The 12795-nt window shown below is 41.0% G+C and overlaps 2 protein-coding genes across 4 annotated transcripts in view; one reads left to right on the forward strand and one right to left on the reverse strand.

Annotated features, from left to right (window-relative positions):
* LOC309382259 (G-protein coupled receptor 4-like) overlaps positions 1–764 on the forward strand; it is a 4680-nt gene extending 3916 nt beyond the window's left edge. Inside the window, exon 2 of the mRNA XM_081933849.1 lies at positions 1–764. This exon is cut by the window's left edge and continues 679 nt beyond it. Within this exon, the coding sequence (XP_081789975.1) occupies positions 1–458 (458 nt within the window). The 3' untranslated portion in view covers positions 459–764.
* LOC309382119 (X-linked retinitis pigmentosa GTPase regulator-interacting protein 1-like) overlaps positions 1–12600 on the reverse strand; it is a 92715-nt gene extending 80115 nt beyond the window's left edge. For 2 of the 3 annotated variants that reach the window (XM_081933622.1, XM_081933620.1), the window contains exon 1: positions 12395–12600. The gene's annotated coding sequence lies outside the window, so the exon portion shown is untranslated. Of the gene's footprint in view, positions 1–12227; positions 12292–12394 lie in introns of those variants that run through there. The other variant, XM_081933621.1, reaches the window with a different exon arrangement.
* Between the last annotated feature and the right edge of the window lie 195 nt (positions 12601–12795).

Genomic DNA, 12795 nt, shown 5'->3' on the forward strand with positions numbered 1-12795 from the left:
TCAGCACCATGGCTTTCTCCTTCATCATCCCGCTCCTCCTCATGGCTTTCTTCCACGTCAGTGTCCTCTTCAAGGTCAGGCAGGTGATCTCCCTGGAGAAGAGAGTCAAAACGCAAATCTCCGGGTTCATCTCCCTCCTCATTATGGTCTTCCTTCTCCTCTTCACGCCGTACCAGGTCGTTTCATATTATAGGTACCTGGTGGAAGTCAGAGCGCCTTCCGCGACGGTCTGCGACTCTCTGAGGGCCATCTTCATCTACGAGCACGCAACACTGTGCCTTTCCCTTTTGGACAACATCTTGGATCCCCTTTTCTATAACCTCCTCCTCAAAGATATTCAGACAGATGTCAGATGGTGCCACTTCTCCAGGGCCGGCAGGAAAGACCTCTTGTCGGAAGCAAGAATCTCTTCTACGTTTAGGCAATATGAAAACACCAGGCATCTTCCAGATCCTTAATCTTACCGCATGGGAAAATCTAATCACTGAGCCTATTTGTACAGTGGGGGGGGGGGGGGAGAAAATTGGAATGCTACTTTGATTTCTGATCCTCTGTGAAATGGATGGGATGGGATGAATTGGAATTAGAATGGAATGGAAAGAAATGGAATGGAATAGAATAGAATAAAATAAAATAGAAGACGGCAACAGAAATGTAATGTAATGGGAATGGAATAGAATAGAATAGAATAGGACAACAGAGAAGGGAATGGAATGGAACAGAACAGAACAACAGAGAATGGAATGGAACGGAATAGAACAGAATAGAATACTTTATGCCCTTCGGAAACTCCCCCTTTCCCCGGAATGGCCTTCTTGCCTATCAAGACGCTTCCTTAGTGACGGATCTTGGGATCCCGAGAGGTGGCATGCGAAGAAGAGATTTCTTAGGGGTTTTTTACAGGGTTTTTAAAATCAAATTTTAAGGGGAGGTGGGGGGGGTTGATTCAGATGGCTGAGAACAGGCTTGGGGGGGGGGAGTCTGCCAGGGCACAGGCCAGAGCTAACTAATGGGCACAAGTTGGAAGTGCCGGGAAGGGTTGGGATTCCGGGGGAGACATTAAGCCATTCCATTGGGGGGTTCACCATCTCTACTGTTTGTGAGAGAGGCAGATATGGTGGGGGCTGAGGGCCAAATTATGTTCGGGAGACGCGGGTTTGCTGTTTAAGAGCGATCGCATGTTCCGACCCTCATCGTCCTTATCGCACCCCCGGGTGCTCGGGATTACAGGACCCTGGTCTCCGGCTGGTGTCACTTAACGCCAGGTCCGTGGTACATAAGGCTCCCCTCATTTACGACCTCATACAAGAGGGTAGAGTGGACCTGGCGTGCATTATGCAGACCTGGTTGGGTAATGAGGGGGGTGTTCCCCTTAGTGAACTATGCCCACCAGGCTTCCGGGCATTTCACCAGGCGAGAGCCCAGGGCAGGGGTGGGGAGGTGGCGGTGATTATTAGGGAAAATCTCAGACCTCAGGAGGTCACTGTGCCTCAGATAGGCGGGTATGAGTCCCTTTTTGTGAAATGGAGCCTTGGAGTCCTAGGTGGGCCTTTTTGTTACGTACCTGTCTCCCTGCTACGTTTCATCGCCCCTGCCGGAACTGCTGGATATGTTAGCTGGGTTGGCAGTTGATTTTCCCAGGCTTATGATCCTGGGGGATTTCAATCTGCCTTCCATTGGCAAGACAACCCAGTCAGCTCGGGAGTTCATGGCTTCCATGACAGCTATGGACCTAACTCAGTTAATTCAAGACCCCACCCATAATAGGGGACACACGCTCGACCTGATTTTTGTCTCTGGGCAGTGGATGAATGATCTAGATTTAGGGGATATTTCTATTCAACCCTTGTCATGGTCTGATCATTTCCTCAACAGGCTTGACTTCCATACTGCTACCCTGTGCCGCAGGGTGACTAGATGGTCCCGCTCCAGGCTCCTGATGGATCCTGAAAGGTTCCTGTCGAAACATTCTATCACACTTGGCATTAGATTTGATCTTATTTACAGCTTTAATTACAATAATACAATAATAATACAATAATGCAATAATAATACAATAGTAGAGTTGGAAGGGACCTTGGAGATCTTCTAGTCCAACCCCCTGCCTAGGCAGGAAAACCTATACCATTTCAGACAAATAGCGATCCAACATCTTCTTAAGGACTTCCAGTGTTGGGGCATTCACAACTTCTGGAGGCAAGCTGTTCCACTGATTCATTGTTCTAACTGTCAGGAAATTTCTCCTCAGTTCTAAGTTGCTTCTCTCCTTGATTAGTTTCCACCCATTGCTTCTTGTTCTACCCTCAGGTGCCTTGGAGAATACTTTGACTCCCTCTTCTTTGTGGCAACCCCTGAGATATTGGAACAATGCTATCATGTCTCCCCTAGTCCTTCTTTCTCTTAAGCTAAACATACCCAGTTCCTGCAACCGTTCTTCATATGTTTTAGTCTCCAGTCCCCTAATCATCTTTGTTGCTCTTCTCTGCACTCTTTCTAGAGTCTCCACATCTTTTTTACATCGTGGTGACCAGAACTGAATGCAGTATTCCAAGTGTGGCCTTACCAAGGCATTATAAAGTGATATTAACACTTCACGTGATCTTGATTCTATCCCTCTGTTGATGCAGCCTAGGACTGTGTTGGCTTTTTTGGCAGCTGCTGCACACTGCTGGCTCATATTTAAATGGTTGTCCACTAGGACTCCAAGATCCCTTTCACAGTTACTACTACTGAGCAAGGTACCACCTATACTGTACCTGTGCAATTATTATACTTAATGATGAATGGAGACTTGTACTTAAATGTTTTCCTACAATATGTTGTCTGTGCACAACACAATGAATACACAAAACGTTTGGCACTTCTTCCTTCATGTAAGCAACAAACCCACGATAGTGGCCTACCACTGATGGTGTTCCATCAGTAGCACATGCAACAATATTGTTCAAGGGTATATTATTTTTTGCAAAATATGATTTCACAGCATTAAATATTGATAATCCTTTTGTATCTGTAATCAGATTGATAGTGAAGAGCATTTCTTCTTGCAATGTATTGTTTCCATCAAGGTACCGTACATATGTCATCAGTAGAGCATTATTATCTGCAATGACAGACTCATCCAATTGTATGGAAAATGAAGAATTTTGGAGAATACCTATAAGTTTATTTTCAACATTAGCCGCCATTTCGTCAATGCGTCTCTTTGCTGTGTTATCGCTAAGGGGCAATGTTTTTAAAACTTCAGGTATATCCTGATGCATTACTGTTGAGATAAATTCTTTGATAGAGGGTATTATCAAAGTTTCTCCAATATTATGACTTTTGCCACTTTTTGCAATTAAGTGTGATATACGATAAGCTGCAGTTAATCCATCCTCATTTTTTGCATGTTGTTTTTGAAATGATGCAGCTATTGTTGAACAATTTTGAAATCTTTTATAGATTTCTTGAAAATATTCAATGGGCTTATCTTTATCTTGCGAATGCTTTGTAGCAAGATGTTCTCGCAATCGACTTGGCTTCATTGCTTCATTAGATAATGTCTTGTGGCACAGTAAACACATTGGAAGCTGTTTATTTGTAACAGATTCAATGAAACCCATCTTCAGATACTCTGGTAAATAGCCACGAGCATATTTCTTTTTTTCAGACATGGGTTCTAAATTTGTTTCACAATTTAACAACTACTTTTACTCTCACGTTTTGATCCTCACTCCACACAGTGCTTTTCCTTTTTATCTCCTTTTTTATCTTCCTTAGGGCTATGTACAAAAGTAAGGCAGAGCTAGTTAGCCCACTTATTATTATTAGCCAACAACAATTCTCTCCTGCTTTTTCTTTCTCCTATTTTGCAACTGCTCTGCTCCGCTTCTGCCTGTCCCTGCTATCAGTTTCTACTCCTCCCCTTCCTCTTCCCACGTGTTTGCTTGTGCACGTGCTTGCGCTCGCCTGCCCACTCGCACAAAAGGTTTTAACCTCTGAAATCCCAAACGCACGCATTCTCGCGCGTGTTAGTTCAAAAGGTTTTAACCTCTGAAATCCCTAACGCACGCATTCTCGCACGTTAGTTCAAAAGGAGGTTTTAACCTCCGAAATCCCCACCGCCCACCTGGAATCCCAAAACGCCCACTAGTGGGCGGTAGGGAACAGGTTGACGACCCATGATCTAGCCAATGAATAGAATAGTATATGTTGGTTATGAATATGTATCTTTTTCTCTTGTGTAGTATTTGCTTCCTTTCCTATTCTGTTAAAACAGATGTTTTGTCATCTATCACCTAACCACAATGCCTGTATAACCGAGCATTTGACCTTTCTTATATATATATATATATGTTTTCCTTTACACAAGCTATATGTCTTCCTTTACATTGGTTCTGTTACACGAAATGCTCATTTATTGGTAACAGTAGAAGCCAGCCTTTTCCTCTTATAAAATATCATTATTGCTGCTTATACAATCCTTTGTCACTCCTTCATTTAAATGTATTGAAAAAAATATAAGGAAAATATTCCAACAGTGCTCTATAATCGTAAAGATACAAGCCACAAGGTTATGGTCATAAATGGGAGGAGATAGGTACCGTGTTTCCCCCAAAATAAGATAGGGTCTTATTTTCTTTTGACCCCTGAAATAAGCGCTTGGCCATATTTTCAAGGAGGTCTTATTATTTTTGAGGTGCAGGAGATGGCGAGCATGGTCACCTCATGTCTGCTGCAGCGCTGCAATATTTTTGGGGAGGGCTTATTTTAGCACATGGGCTCAAAAGCCCGATTGGGCTTATTATCCAGGGAGGTCTTATTTTCAGGGAAACAGAGTAATAGGATGTGGAAGGATGAGAAGAATAATAGTAATTTCAGTCTTAGTAAATAGTTTGACAGTGTGGTGGGAATTAGTTGTTTACTGAGTGATAGCATGTGTGTGTGTGGGGGGGACTGTGTCTAGTTGTTATGATGTGCAATACTCTATAACATCATTTTGAGGGTAGAAGTTGAAACAATTGATGTCCAGGATGTGAGGGGTCTGTAGATATTTTCACAGCCCTCTTTTTGACTCGTGCAGTATACAGGTCCTCAATGGAAGGCAGGTTGGTAGCAATTGTTTTTTCTGTAGTTCTAATTATCTCTTGAAGTCTGTGTCTTGTCTTGTTTGGTTGCACAGCCAAACTAGACAGTTATAGAGGTGCAGATGACAGACTCAATAATTCCTCTGTAGAAGCTCCCAGTGATGTAAAAGGAATTAAAAGCTTCCAGTGATAAAGCTCCTGCAACCTCTGAAGGCAAAAGCTGTTCCACTGGTTGAATGTTAAATGACCGGACAGCTGATATTTACAGCTGATTCTGTGTGAAACCTGAAACAGGGATGTGCAAAATATTTGGACCTCCTGACTTCAAAAGTGCCATTTTGAGTTTCCCAAACATGCAACACAAGCCAGGTGCTTTGAGAATTTTCTTCTGAGGTCAGAAGAAAACTTAGTTCTAAAGACTGAAACCAAAGTTATCAGTTTCATATCTTCTGTCTGCTCCGAGCCCTGATGTCGGGTTGCTTTTATGTGGGTAGGTATGGAAAATTGCTGTTTGTGTCACCACAGTTGAATGCTTTTGTGTCTTGAGGCAATGTTAAAGGTCATGCTTGCAATGAAGAAGCAGCAGGAGTCTTTCGCCACAAGCTCACTGCAAGTTACAGAAAACCTCTATTTCATTTATCAGGGCTTGCAAGGAAAAAAAATAACATTGTTGTTTTTTTACTACGAGCATACCGACCTACATTAAAAATCAAATTCCGTTGCCTTGCTCTCATAACACATATATACATATGATACATGCATACATAAATATAGCTATATACATACATAAATATAAATATAACATACATAAATTACACTTAGGCAAAAAAAAACCACCTATAGACTGAGTGAAACCAGGCTTAATAGCAGTAATTGTGAGAGGGGTGTTGGCGTCTTGGTGGACAACCAATTAAATATAAGCCAAATATAAGCCATCAATGATTTGGATGAGGGAATAAATGGGGAACTCATCAAATTTGCAGATGACACCAAGCTGGCAGGAATAGCCAACACTCCAGAAGATAGACTAAAGATACAGAAGGATCTTGACAAACTTGAATATTGGGCACTATCTAATAAAATGAAATTCAATGGTGAAAAGAGTAAGGTTCTACATTTAGACAACAAAAACAAAATGCACAGGTACAGTATAGGTGGTACCTTGCTCAACAGTAATAACTTTGAGTGGGATCTTGGAGTCCTTAGTGGGCAATCATTTAAATATGAGCCAGCAGTGTGCAGCAGCTGCCAAAAAAGCCAACACAGTTCTAGGCTACATACACAGAGGGATAGAATCAAGATCACGTGAAGTGTTAATACCACTTTATAATGCCTTGGTAAGACCAGACTTGGAATACTGCATTCAGTTTTGGTCACCACGATGTAAAAAAGATGTGGAGACTCTAGAAAGAGTGCAGAAAAGAGCAACAAAGATGATTAGGGGACTGGAGACTAAAACATATGAAGAACGGTTGCAGGAACTGGGTATGTCTAGCTTAAGAGAAAGAAGGACTAGGGGAGACATGATAGCAGTCTTCCAATATCTCAGGGGTTGCCACAAAGAAGAGGGAGTCAAACTATTCTCCAAGGCACCTGGGGGTAGAACAAGAAGCAATGGGTGGAAACTAATCAAGGAGAGAAGCAACTTAGAACTGAGGAGAAACTTCCTGACAGTTAGAACAATTAATCAGTGGAACAGAAGTTGCCTCCAGAAGTTGTGAATGCCCCAACACTGGAAGTCTTTAAGAAGATGTTGGGTAGCCATTTGTCTGAAACAGTATAGGGTTTCCTGCCTAGGCGGGGGGTTGGACTAGAAGACCTCCAAGGTCCCTTCCAACTCTGGTATTGTATTATTATTGTAAAAAAGCCAATGCAATCCAAAGTTGCATAAATAGAGGGATACACTTAAGATCAAGGGAGGTACTAATACCAGTCTATAAAGCCTTAGTCAGACCACACCTAGAATACTGCATCCAGTTATGGTCACCACACTATAAAAAGATGTTGAGACTCTATAAAGAATGGTTACCGGAACTGGGCATGGCTATTCTAGTGAAGAGAAGGATCAAGGGAGACATGATAGCAGAGTTCCGATATTTGAGAAGCTGCCACAGAGAGGAGGGGGGTCAAGCTATTTTCCAAAGCACCTGAAGGCTGGACAAGGAATAATGGATGGAAAGTGAACAAGGAGAGATTCAACCTGGAAATAAGGAGAAATTTCCTGACAGTGAGAACAATCAACCAATGGAACAGAAGTTGCCTTCAGAAGTTGTGGAAGCTTCATCACTGCACAATTTAAATATATATTAAGGAAGCCACATAGAGGAAATTTATGGTTTGAAAAAATGCTAAAGAGTTTACCGGTATACTTGCCTTTTTGGCTCGGCAATCTGTTGGCTAAGTGACCCAAAGGGATTGCATACTGTATGTATTTAAGGAAGTTGGGAAGAGTTTTTAAGTCCCTAGTTTGGGATAATAGATATAGCTCAATATTGCCCCCTAATGCCCTGATCAATGAGCTCCATACAAAGAGGTCTGAATAAAAGGAAAATCAGTTTTTATATTCCCAAGTCTTTCCTATAAGGATGTATGGGTGTGAGAGTTGGGACACTAAGAACGGCTGATCGAAGAAGAATTGACGCCTTTGAACTGTGATGCTGGCATAAATTATTGCATATATCATGGACAGCCAAAGTAAGTAAAAGAGATTTTGGGCTCAATTGTGGCCGTAAGTGAAGGACTACCTGTATTATTATTCATAAGTCAGGCACCCTTGTCTGGTCTACCTTGAAGAGATGACAACTGACCTCGTTGAGCAGTTAAAAACAAAACCCCATAATTATTCCAGCTTTAACATTGCTAAACCGTGATTGGCTATTAGTGTCCAATGTTGTGGATCTCCAACTGAATGGTATGATGCACTAAATCATGATTTAATCTATGTAGTAGTGGAATGTGATGGCTCACAAAATTAGTAAAGCCAGGCTGACGATCAACAGGCTCACGCTCAAGACTCCCTGCCCATGCTCCAGCTCCTGTTGACCCAACAATTCAAAAGTGAGCGATCATGAATAGATAAGTGGGACACTTCACGGGGGCACAAAGGGACCCCCCCCCCAAGCAATGGAGATGTCACTGGCAAATTCTATCTATGTAGTCAGTATTTGCACTTTTATTTATCCTGTTTGTGCAACTCATCATTAGCGTTTTAACCATTGTCTATTCACTGCAGGATGAGGACTTCCTCTGCATGTTTTCAACCAATATGATGCTGAGTTTTCTTTTAAAAAAACCACAATTTTTATTTGTTTTTGAACAAGGACAAACAAACATAAAAAAAAAACATCTTCCATTACAAATTGTAGAAAGAGTGTCAGTTGGTTACAGTATTTCCATGCATCTCTTCCATAGTCACCCTGCTTTTCATATCAAATTGCATATTTTAAATTCACCTATATTCATGTATATCGCAATTATTATATCTCAACCTTAATTTGACTATAATTGTTTTTTACATCCTTTTATATATAATATTCAAAATCTAGAATAGGATTATATGATAACATTCCATTAAATCATCCTAAAATCATCCAATCACAATACATCTTTATAACATATTCTAGATAAAACTTTTAAACCTCCTCTCATAATCTCCATGTGTTGTTTATATAAAATTTCATATTATCAAACTAATATATCTATATGTATTGTTATCATTATTAATCATTATTTAATTATAGCTATTGTCGCTTCATTTTATACATACTGCTAGTAAATTAAATTTAGCTTAATTTTTTATTATACATTTTCATTGCATCAATCTGTATCTTTCCAGTAATAGTATGGTCTTATATCTCTTGCCATTTGTAACATTAATGTTCTAGTTACTTTCTTAATAAATCTTGTATAAACTTCTCTTGGCAACATGTTATTCCTTTCGTATCTCATAAAAGCTTGAAACCCAACATCTGTTCTTTCCATCAGCTTATCTTTGGTTATCACTAGTGCTTCTGTCAAGATTTCTCTCCTTATCTCCGTCAATTTTTCTCTCTTTTCTTCTTCTGTGCTTTGAAGTCTGGGGTAGAGTTCCAATCCATCTATCTCCCCTTTCTATAGTCCGCTCTTGCCATTACCAACCACGCTCACTTTGTTGTCAGTATCCACAGTTTTCTTATCTCTTTGCTCACTTTTTTCTTTCATCTTTTGAACTCTGTCCTCCACTTTCTTCATTTGGTAAACATCCTCAGTTTCTCCATCAGATTTTTCTGTTTTGTATTCCATATTCTCCAATCTCTTTTCAGTTCTCTCTGTCACAATTAAAGATTTTGAATTTCAAACATAATCATTTGCAATATTACAGTTTCTTTTTCCTGCTGGGGCATTCTTTCAATTTTGCAGATACTGCCACTATGGGGCTCAAGGCTATTTTAATAAACTTCAAACAGGTTCATTTATTATCTTTCAAGTCAAAATGTTGTCCTCTCTCCAAAAGCTAGTGATAGAACTTCCAAAAGGCACCTGTATAAACAAGTTGTGCTCTTCCTATTATCTGTCAGTAAACAAACTGAAAGGACCTTGAATCTCAAGTGATCAAAGAGAAAGAAGAAAAAACAATGTATCCAGCCTCCAGCCTCTAAGTGGCAGTGTAACTGCTTTTCCTCCTGTTGTTACAACCCTCTTTATAATCCTTCTTATCATCTTTTTTATATTCCAAGCTTAAGAAAGAAAGAAAAAACCTCAAATGGAGATCAAAAACAATCAAATCAAGCATTATTTTAAAAAAGGAGAATTTTAATCCATAGGTATAAGCAAAAGTGAAAAAAGAAGAAGAAAGAATTAATCCATTCAGTTTAAAAAATAGGGAGTCCCTGCAAAAGTTCCATCTGTGAAAAGAAAATTAGAAACTGGATAACACACTAAGTTCAATGCAGATCAATCGCGCTGCCTACAGTCTTCTGTCTTCAATCTTAATTTACATTTTTTCTTGAGTAGTCTCTTCCTCTAATAATAAAATTTCCTCACCAATTCGACACTTTCTCTTTCTGCTTTCTTCCCGTTCCAGAGCTGTCCCAACTTCAGCAGCTTCATTAGCTGTGTTTCTGTCGCTGGAAAAAAGGGGCTATTCCTGCATCTTTCAGGGACTTTGCGGTGTCCCTGAGATCAGCAGGAGGTGCCCTTCTCAATCACCGTCTCTGCGGGATGGTTTGGGTCCAAATGGACCGTCCAGCGGCAGAAATTCGACTGCGATCTTGGAGCACCAAGATCGCATGTTTTGCTGTTGCGATGTCAGCTCTCCTTTTTCATGATTCTGAGTTTTCTTTTGCCAATTGTGCCCGCAATACTTTCTGATCTCATCGATCCATCTCGCGTTAGGTCTCTTTCATGGATGCTTTTTATCAAGTGGGATACATTCTATGACCTGCTATCAGTTCTTCTTGCTATGTGACCAGTCCATTTCTATTTCAATTCATTTACTCTCTTGATGATATCATATACTTTCCATTGTTCTCTAATCCAGGTGCAGGTCTTTCTATCTTGTCTTGTAATATCGAGCATGAATCTTTCCTGTTCTGACCTAGGCTTCAGAAAATCACGAGGCAAACTCCTTGTCCAGACAAAAACCCCTTTTTATTAAACTAATGTGAATTCCTCTCATTCACATCCAGCAAAGTCCTGGCAAACAGTCTGTCAGGCCTGTAGTTATATTCTTTTTAGGATCTTTGGCCTGCCACACTTTCTTATAATTTCCTGTGCTGTTTCATTAGTGTAGTAGTTGGGAGGGGGGAATAGAAAGGAGTAGATTTGTGGAATGTATTGTTGTCATTCTTTTATAGAACATCAAGGTCATCTTTTGTCTCCGCACCTCGACACCTGACCGGAAGCAGAGGGGTGTAGATGCCAGCGTGGAAGATGATGATTGGAACATGTGATGGATTATGGGGTGTGGGGATAGATCATGAAATTTCAACTGGGTGGAATTCCAGGAAGAACATTAGAGTTGGAATTCCATAGATGTGCTAGCTTGCCTGTATGAATAAATTGGACCTTTAAGGATAACTTTGCCTTGGACAATGAATTAATTCTGCATGGTATTTAGAATGCCTGACACAGTCTTTCAAGGGAGAATATACAACTACAGACTTTATCAGGCTTGGAGAGCTGCCAAGCCAATATCTTCCAAACACAATGCTGTACAAAAAAATACTTGGCAAGGAGTCTCTGAGATTCATGAACAGATCTTCACACTAATTAATTGAATCAATTGTCTCCTGCAAACTCCACTCCCCTTTCACTCCTCTTTATTCCCTATGAGAGTGGCCATTCACTGTCCACCTGTGCATTTACTCCTGAGTCGGCCCTTGTTCCTTAACTGTTCCCTTTTTCTGGCAGCTCTGCGCATGTGCATATTGGGAACAGGCTCTAGTTGTTCATCTGCTCCACTGATCTCCAACTCTGAAGGCAACTGATAACTGTCAAACGGCCCTGGCCCTATCTCTGCCTCCAACGCAGAGCGCACATCAGAGCCTTCCCCAGACTCCAGGACTGGCCCATATTCCTCCCCCAACTTCCTCACTGTCTGAGTCTGCCACTAGTTCCGCTGGCTGCTGGCGGGCCACAACATTTCATTGGCTTTCTGTGCCACTCGTATCTTTTCTATCGATTGTGAGGTTCGTGTCCATGTTTCACCGGCCTGTTAGAGGAAGTAGCATACCTTGATCGCAAACTTTTCTCTTCAGGCATAGCGAAAATGGAAAATTACCGTTTGGCTTGCCGAATGCCTGCCAACCACATTTAACACGCCGTTCAACTTCCTGTCTGTGCAACTATTTGCTATGATGTTCTTCCATCTGTTTTGTTTACACTGTTTTCATTTCTTCCTTTTTACTGTTGGAAACGACCTAGCATAACCCTACAGTAAGATAGGCAGCAAATAAATTGAACAAATAAAAATAAAAAAAGATATATTTTTTAAAGCAGAGATCAATGCAATTTTTCAGGCTAAGTAGCTTGTCTGCTCTACTACTCCTGGTCATTTAGTATACATAAAAGGTGTATTTTGTCTCCTGCAATACAGGTAGTTCTCCACCTACAATAGTTCATTTCGTGACCATTCAAAGGCACTGAAAAAAGTGACGTGTGACCATTTTTCACACTTACCACCATTGCATCATCCCTATACTTCACATGATCAAAATTCAGACGCTTAGCTACTGACTCATATTTATGACAGTTGCAGTGTCCCAGGGTCACGTGATCCCCTTTTGTGACCTTCTGACAAGCAAAGTCAATGAAGAAGCCAGATAGACAACAACTGTGTGACTCACCTAACAACCGCAGCCATTCACCTCACAACTGTGACAAGAAAGGTGGTAAAATGGGGCAAAAGGCACTTATGTCTCACTTAGCAACATCAATTTAGGGCTCAACTGTGGTGGTAAGTCGAGGACTGTCTGTACAATAGCAGGGAGAACACTTAGGCAGAAATAAAAGAATGTTATTTTTTTCAAACCCGCCAATTAAAAGGCGGGTTGTGAGCATTGATTAGCGGAAGGCGGGACACCGCATCCCGCGTTTTTTTAATCGACGTCAATTGGATGCTACGAGCGACGCAGCGCTGAGGTTCGGCCAATGGGCTTGGAGAATTCGTTTACGTCAGTCGCCCAAATCTACGTCAACTCATCCCCTCTTTACTGTAGAGACCCCTTTGATATTATTGGTAGTTCGA

Source organism: Natrix helvetica, assembly GCF_964273705.1.
Source record: "Natrix helvetica genome assembly, chromosome: Z".
NCBI lineage: Eukaryota > Metazoa > Chordata > Lepidosauria > Squamata > Natricidae > Natrix > Natrix helvetica.